Here is a 20,114-nt window from a genome sequence, read left to right as displayed (position 1 = left end):
TTAATTCTTTATGTTATGGAATTCACTCATTAACCAGCGCAAGCTATCATTTATCAATACCATTAGGCAGGTAACTTTATACTAAAAAACAACTAAATGTCAATGCAGCAGTTTTGATGCCATATTGTCTCAAAATTTTGGGTCATAGTATTTGGGATTTTTTTTTGTATCTAAAATTAAAGACACAAAAAAAACTAGAAATGGCGCGGCAGAGGCCGACGCGTATCCCCACGCCGAATGTTTGACCTAGGTGTGCCCCAGGGTTGGTAATGGGGCCATGCATAGCTGAGATTGACCGTATTGTCATAAGAGAAGTTCATCATCAATTAGAAGTGAATTGGTGTAGAAATGAAGAAGTTATAGTAAAAGGCAATTTTGGGTGGGTGTGACATATGTGGGCAGGGCGCCCCAGGGTTGGTAATGGGGCCATGCATAGTTGAGATTGACCGTATTGTCATAAGAGAGGTTCAGTATCAATTTGAAGTGAATCGGTGTAGAAATGAAGAAATTATAGTAAAAGGCAATTTTGGGTGGGTGTGGTCTATGTGGGCGGGGCGCCCCAGGGTTGGTAATGGGGCCATGCATAGTTGAGATTGACTGTATTGTCATAAGAGAAGTTCAATATCAATTTGAAGTGAATCGGTGTAGAAATGAAGAAATTATAGTAAAGGCAATTTTGGGTGGGTGTGGTCTATGTGGGCGGGGCCCCAGGGTTGGTTATGGGAACATGCATAGTTGAGATTGACCCTAATGTCATAAGAGAAGTTCAGTATCAATTTGAAGTGAATCCGTGTAGAAATGAAAAAATTATAGTAAATGGAATTTTTTGGTGGGTGTGGCCTATGTGGGCGGGCGCCCCAGGGTTGGGATTGGGGCCATGCATAGTTGAGATTGACCCTAATGTCATAACAAAAGTTCAGTATCAATTTGAAGTGAATCCGTGTAGAAATGAAAAAATTATAGTAAATGGAAATTTTTGGTGGGTGTGGCCTATGTGGGCGGGGCGCCCCAGGGTTGGGAATGGGGCCATGCATGGTTGAGATTGACCGTATTGTCATAGGTGAGGTCCAGTATCAATTTGAAGTGAATCGGTGTAGAAATAAAGAAGTAAATGTAAAATAACCTAAAAAAATGAGTGATAATTTCTGACGTGGCCCCACCCCAACCCCTATAACTTTTGACCCAGGGGTCAGATCAAAATTCCAAATAGTGCAGGGTCGCACATATGCTCATAGCTACCATGTGTGTAAATTTCAAGGTTCTAGTGCTTTTAGTGTAGGAGGAGATAGTGGCCAGGACGGACGGACAGACGGACGGACGGACGGACGGACGGACGGCGGAGATCACCACAATATCCCCACCTTTTTTTCAAAAGCGTGGGGATAATTAAGTGTCTGAAAACTAAGAGAAATTATTAATCTAGAGTTGATCATGAACCTTTTATTTCATGTTGCCTTCTTGTTTGCAGTACATGTGTGAGCACAGTGGAGATGTAGAGCTGCACAGAACCTCTGTTAACATGTTGCCTACTTGTTTGCAGTACATGTGTGAGCACAGTGGAGATGTAGAGCTGCACAGTACCTCTGTTAACATGTTGCCCACTTGTTAACAGTACATGTGTGAGCACAGTGGAGATGTAGAGCTGCACAGTACCTCTGTTAACATGTTGCCTTCTTGTTTGCAGTACATGTGTGAGCACAGTGGAGATGTAGAGCTGCACAATACCTCTGTTAACATGTTGCCTACTTGTTTGCAGTACATGTGTGAGCACAGTGGAGATGTAGAGCTGCACAGTACCTCTGTTAACATGTTGCCTTCTTGTTTGCAGTACATGTGTGAGCACAGTGGAGATGTAGAGCTGCACAGTACCTCTGTTAACATGTTGCCTACTTGTTTGCAGTACATGTGTGAGCACAGTGGAGATGTAGAGCTGCACAGTATCTCTGTTAACATGTTGCCTTCTTGTTTGCAGTACATGTGTGAGCACAGTGGAGATGTAGAGCTGCACAGTACCTCTGTTAACATGTTGCCTTCTTGTTTGCAGTACATGTGTGAGCACAGTGGAGATGTAGAGCTGCACAGTCTGCAGGACAACAGTCAGCAGGCCAAGAACCAGTTTTCTCGCCGGTTCCCATATCGCGGTTACTGTCTTCTCAATGCTACAAGCTCTAGCATCAAGACGCAAGTCAGTGGGCAGTTTATGCAATAATTAAAATGTAAAAAAAAACATCTGAGGACTCTGTGACATAATACAGATTAGCTGATGTGAATTGTATGTGACAGAAGCAGAAGGCTGAGACCTTCTGAGGTCCATTTTCAGTTGATGGTTGTCTTGCTGGTCACTAACATGCTTGGTCTCATAGTGCAGGTTTTTTATTTCTTCTAGTTTAGGAAAAAAAATCATTCCGTGTATCAAATAGTGTTGGTGTATGATTTAAAAACAAGGTCTCACACATTGACAGATTTTTACGCCCCCGGATCGAATAATCGAAGGATCGAAGGCATATTGTTTTGGGCCTGTCTGTCAGTCTGTCTGTCATTCTGTCCCAAAACTTTAACCCTGGTTAAAGTTATGTGATAACTTTTGCAATATTGAAGATAGCAACTTGATATTTGGCATGCACGTGTATCTCATAGAGCTGCACATTTTGATTGGTAAAAGGTCAAGGTCATCCTTCAAGGTCAAAGGTCAAAAAACAAATCCAAGGGAAGTAATAAGCTTTAAAGGGGGGATAATTATCTGAACCTGCCAAATGATACAAAAAAAAAAAATCAAAGCAGCGCAGTACGTTGCATTGTGTTTCTGACAAACACATTTCTTGTTTAAAATTTAACCCAAAGTATGTTTTAAACCAGAATAGATATTTACACCTTTAAATATGTTTCATATAAAATATAGGATTACAAAAATAGTTGAATAATAGTTGATATACAATATTTTTCAGTTTTAAACTGTGGCCAGTGTCATGAACATTCTCAATTGTTTATCTCTACTGAGGATACTGATTGTATTACCGGTATGTTTGTGATACAAGGCCCTGGAATGGGGTCTATACTCCGCCATGCCTTTTGTAATGCTTATCATGCCCTAGGGGATTGTGTTTGTCTGTCCATCCATCCATCCATCTGTCAGTTATTCCACAATATTTGATTTAGGTTTATTAAACTTTATTTTGTTTAGTAGCATGAATTCCAAACTAACGCCCAGCAATGCCCGTGTTGCAGGCGGCCCGTATCAATGCCCCGCCCTGCCCGGTGTGGTATGTGTTCCCAGGGATGGGCTGCCAGTGGGCTCGGATGGGTCGGGACATGATGCAATTTGGGCCGTTCCGTATGAGCATCCATGAGAGTGGAGAGACTCTGCAACCCCTTGGCTTCCATCTACACCGACTCATCATGGAGGGAGGGGACAACACTTATGATACACCCCTCAACTCATTTGTAGCCATTACAGCCATCCAGGTAACAGTTTTTGGTTGTTCACATTCAAATAAGCAATAGGTCAGAGTTACAATATTTGAGACCCCATGCATGGAAGAAACTTTGTTGATGATCACTATGAATCACATCCTTCAAATATTAACACCTCTGAGCCTTGTCATTTTAGAGATTTGTATGCCCCCCTTCAAAGAAGGCGGCATATAGTAGTCTAACTATCCATCTGTAAGTATGTCCGTTTGTAGGTATGTGTGAAGTTTCTTGTCTTAGACCTATATATTGATAGATAATGAAATAACTTGGCACAAATGCCCACTCTGATAAGGCGAAGTGTTGCATGTAACACTTTTCTCCTTAGCTCAAAGGTCAAGGTTAAAGGTCGTTGCTATAACTTTGACATATTTTGAGGGATTTTTAAATAACTTTGCACAAATGTGCATCATAATGGCGCAACATGTCATGTTATTGCTGCCTTCCTTACTTAAATTCAAGGTCACACTAAAGATAAAAGGTCCTAATTAAGGCCATAAAAAGCTTCAAAATTCCTTTCTCAGGCACAAATGTAAATCATCATAAAATGACAAACTTTATTATCACAAAAAGAGGTAAATGTTTATACTTGGCCACACAACAGCTTAGACTTGAACATTCCTGTTTAAGTGAGAACTTAGCTAAATATTGAAGGAATTTCAAACAACTTGCAATACGTCAAAGGTGATGTGTTGCTCGTAACACTAGTCTGCTACCACGAAGGTCAAGGTCATTCTTAGATTTCAGAGGTAAAATATGGCCTTACAACTGCTTGCCTGGACTGTAATTTTGTCATGCTTTATGCTACTTCAAAATGATTTATCACTTATTACCACCATAATGATATGGCATTTCATGTGTAAAACCCGTCTGCCTACCTCAAAGGTCACTGTCACCATTAAAGATAAATGGTCAAATTTGGCCATAAAACAGCTAATTTGGGCTGTAACTGGGTCATTCATCATGCAATTTTAAGATCACTTGAGTTTTAATCAAATAGGCATTAAAGGAACTTGTTCACAGATGTTCTTAGAAAAAATGTTTACTGACAAATCTATACTGTTTTTTAACCAGGTTTTCCGAAGGAAAAAACTGGTTATTAGATTGGCAAATGCGGGCGGGCTGGCTGGCGGGCTGGCGGGCTGGCGGAACAAGCTTGTCCGGGCCATAACTATGTCGTTCATTGTCAGATTTTAAAATCATTTGGCACATTTGTTCACCATCATTGGACGGTGTGTCGCGCGAAATAATTACATCGATATCTCCAAGGTCAAGGTCACACTTTGAGTTCAAAGGTCAAAAATGGCCATAAATGAGCTTGTCCTGGTTATAACTATGTCATTCATTGAGAGATTTTAAAATCATTTGGCACATTTGTTCACCATCATGGGACGGTGTGTCGCACGAAAGAATCACGTCAATATCTCCAATGTCAAGGTTGCCACGACTAAAAATAGATTTTTTTAAAAAACAAACTTACAAAGGGGGTTAATTTTGTTTGTTCATTTCAAAAGTTCAGTTTGAGTTTTCTCCCTTTATCAGATTTTTTTTTCACAATGAAAACCTGGTTTTGTGACAATTTTGTCCCTTGTTTATAGTATTAACTTATTATAAAAGCAAAGAAAAAAGTTGAATAAAAAATATTGCCGTCCATTGGATTTTAACCCGGTTCCTCTGGAAGCAAAATACAACTTGCTACCACAGGGTCATACAGCCTTTCATTTTAAATCAGTGAAACAATTACTATTCGTAGTATTTTCCATATTATTATGGAAAAGCGTTACAAACACTTTATTGTTTTACCTGAATATCAAATGATTAATATACATTGTTCCTTTTATGCATTTTATGTAAAATATAAGTTTAAGTTACTTTTACCAGTAGGAATAATATACTGAACAAGATTTTTATTTTTGGAGTGATAATACTGACTGTTTTCATATATATTGAAGCAATACTTATAAATTGTCACTGTAAATGTGTAGATGTTAGTGCAAATGTTGCTTTATTTTTGTAAATATAAGCTGGGCCTAGTGAAGCTACTCAATCTGATGAATGTGAAGCCATCTGGCCTGATAGGTCATTCCTCTGGGGAGATACTGTGTGCTTATGTGGCTGGATGTCTCACTGCAAGGGAGGCCATTTTCACGGCATACTGGTGTGGCAGATGTATCGAGCAGGCTGATCTGCCCAAGGGGCGTATGGCTGCTATAGGTACAGAACTCTGCAGTGTTATTGAATGCAGTAGTTTTCAGTTTGTGTGGGAGTGTTGATGTTTTTTGCCAAGAAAATGACTAGGGTTAAAGCTTTTATATTTTGTTTTTGAAATGTTTTGTGGACACTAAACTTTGTGATAATAAAAACACCATGATATTAAATTAATTAATTTATAATATTAATAAATCACTGAACACAACCTGGTATTGTTTTCAGCATATTTTATGTTTTTCACATTGTATTTGTATGTATTTGTTTAGTACTATGCAATACAATACTCTACTCAAATAATGACCATTATAAAAACAAACAACAATGAAACTCCAGGTATGACATGGGAGGATGCCAGGGCCACATGCCCAGAGCAGGTACTTCCTGCCTGCCATAATGCCATGGAAACAGTCACGGTATCCGGCCCTGCTGCTATGGTGGAGAGGTTTGTTAGTGGACTGTGTGAGAGGGGCGTGTTCACACGGGAGGTGAGATGTGCAGGCGTGGCCTTCCACTCTCCCTGCATGAAGAGTGTGGTCCCTCTACTGAGGAAACATCTGGAACAGGTGAGCCATAGAGGTTCCCAGCATTACAGTAAGCTTATGATCTGCCAGTACTATGGTCTCATATTTAAGTTATATGCCCCCACGGAGTGTGAGGCATTAGGAATTGCTCTTGTCTGTCTGTTTGTCTGTATGCACGTATGTCCCAAAGTTTGTGTTTTCAAATCCTTTGAAATAATGAGTGTTTTATGCTCAAATTGTAACTGTTAGCTGATGTTATGTGTAAATGTGTTCAAAGAAATTTTGTTTGCCATGAGTATATGGCCCTTTGTCCGTTTTTCGTGTCCCAGTTCAAGCTTGTATTTTCAACGCCTTTTTATCTACTAGATTGATATCGCTAAAACTTTCACAGTTGAATGATTTTTTTGTGTTGATGATTGTTAATTAATGAATTTTGGCTTCAACAATATTTGCAGAATTGTGACCCTTTGTATATTTTTCCCCTTAAGAACAAATTAGAATGTCCCAAAATGTTGTGTTTTTAAAATGTCTATCAACTAAGTGAATCTTGCTCAAGCTATCTCAGTAACTTAATTTGTAGATGGGAATAAAGACTTCAGCAAGTTTTGCCTGAATTATGGCCATTTGTCGGGTTTTCCAATGTGAAATATATAGTCCGAAATTGTGTGTTTTATACTGCTGTTACTGCTTTATATATTTTGCTCCAACTTTCATAGCTTAATAATGGCAATGTGCAAATGATCTTTAAAAAAATATATGGCTGAGACAAGTTTCAGCAGAATTGTAGTTTGTTTATATCCACATTAACAGATTGAGTGAAAACTTTCTTACATTTTAAATCCAAAATAATTAAACACACCAATATTTGGCATGGCCTACATTTTGCACTTTATATCCTTTTTCATCATATAATTTTATAATTAATTTCATATGTTATAAGATAATCCCTGTGAGAGAGCGACCCAAGTACTGGATAAGTACGTCATTGCCAGAGTCTGACTGGGACACTCCGGGAGGGCAGACGTTTTCAGTGGAGTACATCACCAACAACTTGACACATCCAGTCTTGTTCCAAGAGGCACTAAAGAAGATCCCTAGCAACGCAGTTGTCATTGAAGTTGGCCCTCATGATTTGCTGCAGGCCATTTTGAAGCGTTCCCTGGACTGTTCTCTGCATGTGGGCTTGATGAGAAGACATCACAGAAACAATGTCGACTTCTTTCTTGAGAATTTGGGACAGTAAGATACAAAAGAGTCTGATATACTTTTACAAAGTGTTTTGAATATGCTTTTAGTACAAATATTTATGTTGCATTTTGGTTTTAGCTCTCAGGGCTGCTTGAAAAAATGGTAACGGTAATGCATATATTATAAAGTAATTAGATAATTATTTGTACCGGTAATACTTAAATTTTTTACATTTCTGCAAGACACATTTGATTTGCTTCATATATTATAGTGTCTCTTACTTTTCAGGTGTTACCTAAGCGGCCTTGACTTGAATCCACTGGGAATCTTCCCATCCGTAGACTACCCGGTGTCCAGGGGAACGCCCATGTTGTCGCCATTGGTTACATGGGACCACACCCAGTCCTGGGACATGCCCAGTAGATTGAACGAGCTGGTGAGGGGCCATGGTCAAATTCCTTGCACAACTTTTGAAATGTTCAGCGGTAGGGATGGACGAGATGGCTATCTGAGGGATCATGTCATAGGTGAACGAACGCTGTTCCCATTTTCTGGTCACCTTGTCCTGGCATGGAAGTGTTTAGCCCGCTTTTATGGGGAATTGTTTGAGGACCTGTCAGTGATGTTTGAAGAAGTCCATCTCCATCGACAAACGCTACTTAGCAACAAGGGTACATGTATATCATTTAATATATGCTTTTTTAATTTGTACTTAAATGATGAGTGAAAATGTATCATTGGATTTGTTTAATAAACTAAGTATAACTTGATTAAATTTAACCAAATTGCTTAATGTATGTACATTCTACACATCATTTTCATCCATTACATTTAATTTTCTTTGAAGCCTTTTGCATGTCATGGAATGATGACCATCAAATATTTCTCTGCTTAAAGGTGCATCCATGTTTGTTTGCAGACTCACTGCAGTTCCGCGTGACGTTGATCCCACTAATAGGAGAGTTTGAGGTTATAGAAGGTCATGATATAGTGTGCAGTGGTAAGATTAGACACCTGCAACACCCGACACCTGACACCCGCAAGGAAGTAGGGCCAATGTCACCATTGAAAAAAATGGAATTGCAGGTGTCTGGAGATTTGAAGGATGCATCAAACATATCATCTTTAACATATATTTTGTGGTTGATTCGTTTGAAACTCAGCTATTTTCGGAGAAAACCCGAGGTTTTGTCATAGCCAGCTCGTTGTGTCCGTTGTCGTGTCCGTCGCTTCGTTTGTCGTGTCATCCGCCGTCCGCGTCATGCTAAAACCTTAACATTTTGTTAACCTTTTTAACATTGGCTCTAAAATCAAAGTGCTTCCACCTACAACTTTGAAACTTCATATGTAGCTGCACCTTGATGAGTTCTACAAGCCTAATCCATTTTTGGGTCACTAGGTCAAAGGTCAAGGTCACTGTGACCTCTAAAAAAAATTATTCTGACAAGCTTTCATTTATTAAAAAATGCACCTGCAGCCGAGCATTGGAACACGTTATGCTGTTCTCTTGTTGTTTGTGCATTACATGTATCAGTGTTTATTGTACAATTTTGCTCATTGCTTTGTCATACATTTTTTGTAGTAATTAATGTCTTATTGGTTTTTATTTTACAATTAGTAAAGATTTGTTCAAGTTCCATTTTTCAGCGTAAGCTGAATAAGCCAGCTTTTCACCCTGACTTGACCTTTGTAAGTGTCCAATAATACTCAAATAAAATTTCCCGCGGCTAGGTGCGAATGAATACACTTCATTTATTCCATTGGCTGATTTGAGTATAACACCAGAACATTGGAAACATATCCGCGTCTTTGTAACACTGTTTTACTGCATGAAACAATTTTATCTCTAATGAAAAGGCCCAATAGATAGAACAGTTTTACAATCAATTTTCGACATAAATACAGTTTGTGCGTTCACCTTTTATTTTCAGAGAATTACCAGCGCAAAAGCGTTTAACTAAAGGCTATGTTGTCATATTTAGTACTTACTTGCATTGCATTTCAACCCGCGAGGTTTCGGGTCAATACGCGGTCATTTTGTGAAAGTCAGAGTTTATATACAGTTCATCACCGGAGTTCGCAAAAGGGGTTGCGATCATTGTGTCTTACTGACAATAACGTAGTGACTGTAATGCATTGCATTCCAATCCGCAAGGTATCAAGGTCAGTTTGCGGTCAGTTGCAGAAATCTTTATATAAACGCCGTCTCGTAAACTTTGTGCATTTGAAGTCTGTTTTGATCAGAAAGATACTAAATAAAGATATTCGGCGATATTATTGTGGTATGTCAATCATCGATTTTTAATATGGTTTCAAAATTTGCATGATAAGGACCAATTTTGATAAAATTAATTAGAAATATTTATCCATTTAGACCAGTTTATTAAGCATGACCACAATAATTCGCTATACTATAATTATGCAATTAAATAAGATTCGAGTATTGCCGGCTGACCTATATGCACTCGTTTATTTTCATGTTTCTTGTGTTTTTCTATTCTGTAAATATAGATATCTGAGTAATAATATCACATAAAGCAAAATAAGCCACGAAATCTGGCGCAACACCCCGTAATTGATTTGCTTATGATGTAGCTAACAACTGCGCAGAAAAAAGGCATCCGCTACTTTTTATCTCATAGAGATAACTTTTGATCGTTCATAAACATCGACCACAATCAACGCCGTATATCTTTTTTAAAGATATTTCTTGTTAGTTATAATACCAAAATCTTGATGGACCGTAAGGAATCTATCTCAAAATGACTACCTGTTTTTGTTCAGTCTTACCATGTTATATTGTAGCTGACCTCTGAAGAAGTCTACTATGAGTTGAGTTCACTGGGTCACAATTATGGGTCTGCCTTCAGGATGATATTACAGGCAGAGAACACTGGTATGTGCTGGAGGGCTTTAAACACACAGGAGATATTGAAATATTACTACTACTATTTTGGAGCTTTTCTTTATGAATATAGTTCCATTCACCTGATATTAAACTTGTCAAAATCCCTACCATGAAATTTAATTTTAATTGCTGTCTTAAAAATCCAGAGGTTTTAGTTTCTATGTCTTACTGATTGTTCTTCACATCAGACATTCAAATGTGAGGTGTACTGGCCAGTTAACACGGGGCATTATAAGACACTGATTTGTCTATAGAACGGGCATAATTGTCCAATCCCATGAAACCTTGATAAAAATGTGCTACTCACAATATTGTTGCTAATTATCTTCTTATGATTTACCATAGAATGACTTACAATTTCAGGTAATATATTTTGCATTTTGTGGATGGCAGACTTATTGGGTTGGTCTTATATTTGCGTATTTGGTTTCAAAGAGTCAATTGTGTAAATTGTAGATATTCATGATGGTCATAAATTTGTGCAATAGTGGGAGCTCAAAAGGTGCAAACATTTGAACTCTGCAAAAATAAGTGATTTCACAATAATGTGTTAATCCAGCTAATTAAAATTCAGGTGAGTCGGGTGTGGTGCGATGGACAGGAGACTGGTTGCTCTACCTGGAGGGCATGCTGCAGATGAATATCCTGTGTGGACCAATCTGTCCCACCTCCCTCACTCAGGATGGCCTGCCCTCAACCAATCACAGCACAGTGGGTGTGGCACAGCTATCAATCATCCCATCAGTGCATAAGGATCAAACTGACAGTGGATCTTGTATGGGTAAGGGTATCTCCAGTATAACTCTTTATACCATCTAGTCATGCAAAAATATGTCACTTCAGTCGAAAAGAAGATTTGGTTTTGATATTAATTTATTGACTTCATTGGTATTACAAATAATTTGCATGAAAGATGCTGTTTTATTGTCCCCTACCGGTGAAACCGGAGGGGACCTATGGTTTGCGCTCTGTCTGTCTGTCTGTCAGTCTGTCTGTCAGTCTGTCTGTCAGTCTGTCCGTCACACTTTTCTGGATCCTGCGATAACTTTTAAAAGTTATTAATATTTTTTCATGAAACTTGAAACATGGATAGATGGCAATATGGAGATTATACACGTCATTTCATTTTGTTCCTACATCAAGAATTCAGGTTGCTATGGCAACAAATATAATTTAAAAAAAAATAATAAAAAAATGGTGGAGTTTCACCGGTAGGGGACAATATTGCTTGGCAATCTCATGTGTTTATTTGCAAATGTTGATTGCACAATTGGACATTTTCACATCACATTCTTTTTATACCCTGAAGGAGGACATTGCAAAGTAACACTGTTCATCTGTTGATGGAAGGGTCTGTTCTGATTTCCTGTCCCCTAAAATCTGTTGGAGGAGTTTGATATCAGTTTTGATTATTATTTTCCCCCTTGACCAGACAATGTTGAAGTACTCATGCGCTCGGCTGTCGGAGGCCAAGGTCACAATTCAAAGTCAAAGGTCATTTATTTTAGTTTCCGCTTTCTTATTTTGACATGCTGGAATGGACTTAAATATAATTTTAGATTATCATTGACCATGACGAGACAATGTGTCACATGCACTTCCTATGCTCCTAGGTCAAATGTAACAATTTAAGGACAAAGTATTATTTTTATTCAGCTCTGTAACTTAAACATGACTGGAAGTATCATTTAGATAGTTATTTTCCATGAACAAACTGTGTGTCAAATAAAAGTCACAAGCTCCATAGTGATAGGTCGAGGTCTTATTTATATTTTAAACATTATCTTCTATACACTGTTGTATATTGGTCATTAAACCTCCCCCCTGACAAGCATATATTTTGATGGCATATTACACATCCTGTGACAGGCCTTGTTTCTGGTTTGTTTAAACAGTTATTGTCTGTCTGATCATACCATCTTTTGGGTGTATAGTTTGGCTTAGTTTCAGAAGCCAAATTACCCAGAGTTATTGCCATTTCGTTTTCTAAAACCAGTTTATTTTCCCAGCAGTTATCATCTCATCTAAAGTTTTAAGCTGATTCTATGCAATGGATCCACAAATCTGTTCTGCTCGTGGTTTCCAGTGTATGTAGACAAAGGCTGTGCCACAGTGACTTCAGGAGGTATCACCATGCAAGGTGTGGTTACTATGGCAACTGGGAGTGAGAAATACCAGTCCACAAAGGGTACCTTAAATACTAACATTTGTTATATGATCTGAAACTGTTTCATTTGTTATGAATGACATTATGAATATCCATCAAAGAAATGACTGGATCATTGGTAAACATGTCAAGTGTTCATATTTAATAATGACAAATGACTAATTTCATGATTCAGTTAGATACTTTACATTCTAGGACAGATACTTTTTTACATACAGAAAATGAATGCAATCACTTTTGGCTACTGGTTAATTTTGTAATCGCAGAACTGTGTCAATATTTATGTTGAGAAAAAACATTAAAAACATCAAGTCATTGATCATAGAATTTTCTGATTTTGATCAAGGTCTCAAGTAGTCATAAAGATCCTCTGTTTTCCAATAACTCTTGAAGGGTGTACCATGTTTCGCCCCATCACTAATTCGCCCCATACTGGCTCGCCCCGCATGCAATTCAATTCGCCCCGCCTGCAATTCAGTTTGCCCCACCAGGTTTTCACATCGCCCCGCCCATCTGCGACAACCGATTTGCCCCATACCTTAAATATCAGTGCCTTATATATATATATACAACCTTGGTGAATAGGTGTGAAAATATTATTTGAGTGCCTCGTTATTTTGAATGATTAACATTCGTCTGTAACGTAACATATCTTGGAGTAATAACGTGATACAATCTACCTGATTAAATGGATAATAAATTTAATGCAGGAAGCGTTGGCCTTTTTTAACGTCTCATACATCAACACACACGGTAATATGAATGTGTGACAAATGAAATAATAATAAGCACTTGTTTTGTTTAAAAAAAAATAAAAAATTACGCGTTGGTTCACGTATCACACTAAATATATTAAACTTTATAATACTTGTTAGATAAATAGAATTGAATACAATTCCTTCTTAGACAATAATAAGGTGTATTTCTTTTATTCTATTCGATTGGGTGTTTGATTACGGGGAGCTCTTTTATTACCTTTTATACATTGTTTCATGTTGAATTGAAGATACAGTGATTAATATTATATGATCATCGGATAATCCACGGACGCTAAATGAGAAATATGATATATGTATATATCTGGACAATTCTAGTTACAAAATGTTCAAGAAAACAAATCCAATTATTCAGTACCATTGACAATGACGTCGTTTAACGCGTGTTTTACGAGACTTTCGTCCCCGGGCTTTCATCATTAGAAAAAAAAATATTTAAATAAAAAAGTGTGAGTGCTATGGACATTTTATCAATAAAAGTTAGAAAGTTTGGAAAACTAGGCCTCAGTCGCAATCATAAAAAAATCGGACATTAGCTAAAATGTCAGAAATCAACTCGTTATTTTAATATCATAAATACGTTACCTGTTATCTCTAGCTTACCCCTTTCCAAGGGAGTTATTTCATCCGGAAAATATTCAAGCGCTGGGAATCGTCCACCTCTATAAGAATCCAAATCAGGTTAAACATAGTACAATGCAACCTAACAGGAAATCAAGAACCACAACTCATCTTTCCTTTCCGGATAAAACCATGTGCACGCCTATTTTAGGCTCAGGACTTATGTGTTCTTTTCACTGTGTTTTTGGCGGAGTTTAAAAGGATAAAGTTTATTTATCTTTTATTTGTATCATTCGGTTTATATTTCTATACTTTTTGTTGCAGTAATTGTCATATTTCTGCTTTTGCTGGGTTTCTTTGTTTGCATCGTCGCTCATGTACATGACGTCATGAGCACGTGAACCACGAGGAATTCGTGCCTATTCCCCAATAAGTAATTGAGGTCAATTGGACAGCGTTCTTTGTGTTTACATTTTGTGGTTTAACTTTTTTATTTGAATTTATAATCATTAATTTGTTTTTTGTAGGTTCTTTCTGTTTCTTTTATTTCAGAATGAACTTACAGGATAGAGGTTCTTGTGGTCATATCAAAGCAAGGTGGGATTCCCACGATACTTGCTTGGCATGTACCGGTTGCACATTTAATAACAAATGTGCGGTTTGCGATTTGTGGGCTTACGACGTATGGACAAAAGCAGGTCGCCGGAGGACGTCGATCAGCCGCAAACGCAACGAACCTCCATCCGACGTTGATTACCCGGTGACTCCACTGGTCAAGGATGACCAGCGGTTTTGTCAGTCACCGGGTACCGGGCAAGATGGTGTTGTTGTCAGTCGATCGTCATCAGATCTTATGACTCACACCATGCATACCGGCGACATTGATCATGGAACGACTGGATCAATGTCAGACCACATGGCAGCCGCCATTCTACGGTCTTTGTCCGGTGACGTAACCGGTCATAATATGACCGGCCGGTCACCGGTCCGGTCCGGTCACCGGTCATGTCACCGGTCCGGTCCGGTCCGGTCATGTCACCGGTCCGGTCCGGTCACCGGTCCGGTCCGGTCACCGGTCCGGTCACCGGTCCGGTCACCGGTCCGGTCACCGGTCCGGTCACCGGTCCGGTCCGGTCACCGGTCCGGTCCGGTCACCGGTCCGGTCCGGTCACCGGTCCGGTCCGGTCACCGGTCCGGTCCGGTCACCGGTCCGGTCCGGTCACCGGTCCGGTCCGGTCATTGATCACCGGTCCGGTCCGGTCACCGGTCCGGTCCGGTCCGGTCACCGGTCAACAGTCATCAGTTGGGCCTGCCACCGATAACACCAATCGCCGGTCAAGAAGAACTCGGTCTTCATCATCGGCGTATTCTTCTACATCCGATTCGTCGTCGAATACATCGTCTTCATCAAGGAGTGGACATCGGACACGCTCTTCTTCGTCGAGCAGTTATCATCGTCGCGGCGCTCATAAGCGATCACGTCGTCACTCACGGAGACGGTATTCCAAAAAATCTCGATCACATCGCAGCCGATCCACATCTCGACAGCGCAGCCGATCCAGATCTCGACATTGCAGGAAACGAGGACGTCGGCAACGTTCACGTAGACAGCATCGGACTTACCATACGTATAGTCGTTCACCATCGTGTTCCGTTATGGAATCGCATGTTTCCATGCCAAATGTGTCGGTTCCAACGTTGACTGCCACACGTATTGCATCTTCAGGAGCTCATCTCACTACTACGGCGTCAGTGTCAACACCACGGGTATCATCTACAGTATCTAGTCGTGTACCCCCTACAGCTACCCTGTCGAATCCTGATACACTATGGATACAGAATTCAGCGGGACATTTTGTACCGGTCAATGCTGATAATTTACCTTCTTCCGGTTTACATTATCAGTTTACTGACGTCGGGGATGATCATTCGCTGTTACCAGACAATTACAATCCGGTACAAGATATTCTCACTTCTGTTCCTGCTGATTCTATACAAACCGCTGGTGTTGTAGAGAGTGAGGCTGATTCAGATGCAGAATCTAATGTTGAGACGGATCAATATTTAGCTCCGATTGGTCAGATCTATGAACTGATGTTTCGTACTCTTGGTGAAGATTACTGTCCAAGACCTGCTGAACTGTCTTCAAATGCGACGATTTCTGTGACAGAACAACTTTTTCGTACATTTGATCCCAACAGGGTTATTAAGTCGACGGCTCGTCCTGACCCACGACTTCCCATTGGTTCTACTGTTCTATCTGTTCTTCAATCATTGGAATCAGCTAATAAGACTATTCCAAAACGAGGAGAAACATGGAAAATTCCTAAGGAACTAGCTGATCCAAAACACCAGGAAGGTAGTAAAAGTTACAAACCTCCTGTACCACATGCAACATCTGGGTTGGATTTTTCAAAACTTCCGGTTCCAGATCCGGACATAAGCAAGCTATCTCTTGTAATGCCAAGTGGTTCCAATTCAGTTTCTGTTCCGTTTTCAATGTTGGAAACTTGGGAAATGAGGGAACGTAGATCATTAGGTTTGACTAACCAAATTGACTTCATGCTAGCGACAATTTTACAAATGGTGTGTGATTGGTCGAAATCTGTTCCGGAGGAACTCCGTGATTTGTTAATTCATCTCTCACGGACCACACTGGCCTTATCTCACACTTCTGCTTCTTCAATGTCCGAGATGCTAAGGATTCGTAGAGATCTTATCCTTACTTCTTTACCTAAAGATTTTCTGTTGGAACCTGGTATGAACTCGCTCAGAACAGCTCCTCTCACATCAGGGTTTCTTTTTGGTGGAAGGATACAAGAAGCAATCACAGCTGACAAGGATGACCAACTTCATGCTTCTTTAGCTAGAAACAACTCTGGACAACGCCAAGGGGTCTTTAAGCATCCTGCTTCTAGGCCACCAGCAGTTCCAGCATTCAAGACGGCTAAGAGAAATAACCTTTTCTCTAAAAAGCCTTCTTTTAATCCACGGTCAGGTCCTAATAGGCAGTCTTCCTATAACAGACCTTCTTTGTCACACAAGTCTTCTAATAAAGATTCTGGGAAAAAGGGCAAACCCAAGCCGGGACAGAGGAATTTCAAACCTTCTACCGGCAGGGGCGCACCTCCTGCTTATCAGCCCTAGGTCCCTTCCCTTTCTACCGCCACAACCTCCGATGCCGGAAATACCAGTCGGGGCCAGACTTTTCCACTTCTCAAATCGATGGCTTCAAATTACTTCAGACGCATGGGTTCATTCTCTTGTGACAAAAGGCCTGACTTTTCAATTCGAAAAAAGGCCTCCACTTTCTCGCGTCCCTATAGAGCTGGTATCTCGGCATCCACATATTCCAGAGTCCATTCTCGGGCTCTTGGAAAAACAGGCGGTAGAAAGGGTTCAAGATCCTTATTCTCCAGGATTTTACAGTCGTCTTTTTCTTGTTCAAAAGAAAAATGGTTCCTGGAGACCAGTAATAGATTTAAAAGTGTTCAACATGTATCTCCTCAAACCAACTTTCAAAATGGAGACTCCTTCTTTCATACGGGAATCCATCAAACCCGTGCACTGGGGGGTGTCTTTGGATCTGGAAGATGCTTACTTCCATGTTCCTATACATCCCAACTACCGAAAGTACTTGCGATTCGCCTTTCAAGGCCAAGTCTACCAGTTCCGGTCTATGCCTTTCGGGTTGGCGACAGCCCCACGAGTTTTTACCAAACTAATGTCGGCAGTCGGATCACACCTCAGAGTTCACGGGATTATTCTTCTTCAGTATTTCGACGACTGGCTCTTACACCAGCTCGATCGTCAATTGCTTCTGTACAACCTAGAATTCTCTTGGAAGGAGCTCCTCTCGTTAGGGCTCCTTCTCAATGCAGACAAATCAGACCTCATTCCTTCACAGGACTTTACGTTTGTGGGAATGAATTTCTTGACCCACATCAATCGGGTCAGAGTGTCTATTCAACGTATATCAGACCTTCTGATGAAGGTCAACTGGGTTTTGTCCCAATCTCATATAACAGCTCAAGAATTCCTCTCTCTCAACGGTATCCTGAGCTCAGTAGCAGACTTTGTGCAGTTGGGACGTCTCTTCCTACGTCCTCTTCAGCACTATCTCTCAGCTTGTTGGAAATGGTCTCCAGGCAATCTATTAACACAGATTCCAATCCTTCCCTCCTTAAGGTCTCATCTTCAGTGGTGGCTAGACGAGGAGACTCTGTTGGCAGGAGTACCCCTTCTTCCCCCGCAACCGTCATTATATCTAATAACGGATGCGAGCAAGGAAGGGTGGGGTGCTCACCTGGAACCTCTCAGTCTGATAATTTCAGGGTTGTGGTCTCATCAGGAATCTCACCTTCATATCAACAATCTAGAAATGCGAGCAGTATTTCTAGCTGTATCTCATTTCCAATCACATCTTCGAGACTCTTGTGTGATGGTGTCAACAGACAACACATCTGTGGTGGCTTACATCCAGGCACAGGGGGGAACACATTCTCAATCCCTGTATCTGGAAACCAGAAAATTACTTGTTCTTTGCAAAACACTCAACATTCATCTGCTGGCAAAATATATACCAGGTCGCCTCAACGCCCTGGCGGATGGTTTGTCTCGCAAACACCAGTTACTTCCATCGGAGTGGACACTTCATCAAGAAGTGACCAACCAGATCTTTTTCAAGTTCGGTTATCCCCTGGTCGATCTATTTGCAACCAGACACAATCACAGACTTCCTCTGTATGTGAGTCCAGTTTACGATCCAGCAGCGTGGGCAATCGACGCGCTTTCGTTCGCATGGGACCAACTGGACGCTTACGCCTATCCCCCACCCATTCTAATTCCCCAAATATTGGGGAAAATCAGGGTGAGCTCTTGCAGGATACTCCTGATTGCCCCTTGGTGGCCCAGAAGATCTTGGTTCAACGATCTTCTCAGTCTCCTGTACGATTATCCCAGGAATCTTCCTCACAGGTCAGATCTTCTGTCTCAAAGCGGCAGACTACATGCGGACCCAAAAATGTTCCACTTACACGTCTGGCCGTTATCAGGCAATCTTTGCAGAAGAAATGTTTTTCTGTCAGGGCTTCAACCCTCGTTGCTTCGGCAAGGAGAAAATCCACCAGAGCAGTCTATGATGCTCGTTGGAAACTCTTCTCCAATTGGTGTTTTCGAGGGAAAATTAATCCCCTCAATCCCTCTGCTAGACGAATAGCGGATTTTCTCATTTATCTTTTTGATGATAAGAAACTTTCTCTTAGTTCCATCAAAGGATACAGATCTATGATTTCGCATACATTGGCTTTCACTAAGTCTTCACAAGTCTGTGCTGATCCAGCTATTTCAGAACTTGTTCGAGCTATGGAACTTAGTCGTCCTGTATCTCGTACACTTGCTCCTAAATGGGATTTAGCTTGTGTGCTTGGTTCCCTTATTAAGGCTCCCTATGAACCTCTTGATCAGGCTTCATTACAATTCCTAACATGGAAGACCGTTTTCCTTCTTACTATGGCTTCAGCCAAACGGAGAAGTGAAATTCATGCTCTTTCTATCGAGGATAGTCATCTTCGTTTTGACTCTTCTGATGGTTCTGTTACATTGTTGTGTCAGTCAGGATTCCTTGCTAAAAATCAACTCCCCTCTATGGCTTCCAAACCCTTCAAAGTTCCAAGTCTATCTAGAACTTGTGGACATGAAGATGATGATAGACTCCTTTGCCCGGTCAGGGCTTTGAAGTTCTACCTTAAAAAGGTAAAGTCTATTCGAGGTTCTCGCAAGAGACTTTTCATTCCATTAAAAGGGGGGGGCGATGTGTCTGCGGCTTCTATTTCTCGTTGGATAGCCTCGACTATAAGGAAAGCTTATTCTTCTCTTTCATCGAGGGATTTATCCCTGTTTAAGATAAGACCGCATGAATTAAGAGCTCTTTCGGCTTCGTGGGCTTATATTAATCAGACCCCACTATCTGAAGTGCTTCAAGCTGCTTTCTGGAGGAATCCGACCACCTTCTCCTCTTTTTATCTTTGTTCTCTTGAGTGCCAACAAGACAATTTGTATAAGTTGGGTCCTCTTGTAGTGGCTCAAACTGTAGTTTCTTCTATGGCGTAAGTACACTGGTGCCATCCGAGAATTAAGTACTATACTGTACTAACAAAGATTATAAGAGGACTTGATTCTACTATCTCTGGCTGTAAACCCTCTATATGGGTTTTGCTGTGATGGGAAAAAATATGCGAACCTTCCCGCCGCAGCTGCAAAATCAGCTAGAGATAACAGGTAACGTATTTATGATATTAAAACAAATTTTCTTA

General features: G+C 40.4%; 1 protein-coding gene across 1 annotated transcript in view; it reads left to right on the top strand.

The window, feature by feature from the left end:
* Window positions 1–20,114, top strand: part of LOC127868396 (fatty acid synthase-like) — an 84,808-nt gene that overhangs the window by 13,790 nt on the left and 50,904 nt on the right. The window contains exons 9-18 of the mRNA XM_052410146.1: window positions 2,045–2,185; window positions 3,226–3,462; window positions 5,493–5,682; window positions 6,013–6,242; window positions 7,141–7,439; window positions 7,677–8,059; window positions 8,308–8,474; window positions 10,194–10,284; window positions 10,871–11,077; window positions 12,383–12,484. Coding sequence (XP_052266106.1) covers window positions 2,045–2,185; window positions 3,226–3,462; window positions 5,493–5,682; window positions 6,013–6,242; window positions 7,141–7,439; window positions 7,677–8,059; window positions 8,308–8,474; window positions 10,194–10,284; window positions 10,871–11,077; window positions 12,383–12,484 — 2,047 coding nt within the window. The remainder of the gene's footprint in view (window positions 1–2,044; window positions 2,186–3,225; window positions 3,463–5,492; window positions 5,683–6,012; window positions 6,243–7,140; window positions 7,440–7,676; window positions 8,060–8,307; window positions 8,475–10,193; window positions 10,285–10,870; window positions 11,078–12,382; window positions 12,485–20,114) is intronic.

Source organism: Dreissena polymorpha, chromosome 2, assembly GCF_020536995.1.
Source record: "Dreissena polymorpha isolate Duluth1 chromosome 2, UMN_Dpol_1.0, whole genome shotgun sequence".
Taxonomy (NCBI): domain Eukaryota; kingdom Metazoa; phylum Mollusca; class Bivalvia; order Myida; family Dreissenidae; genus Dreissena; species Dreissena polymorpha.
Note: the sequence above shows the minus strand (reverse complement) of the source record. Positions and strands in the feature narration are given on the sequence as shown.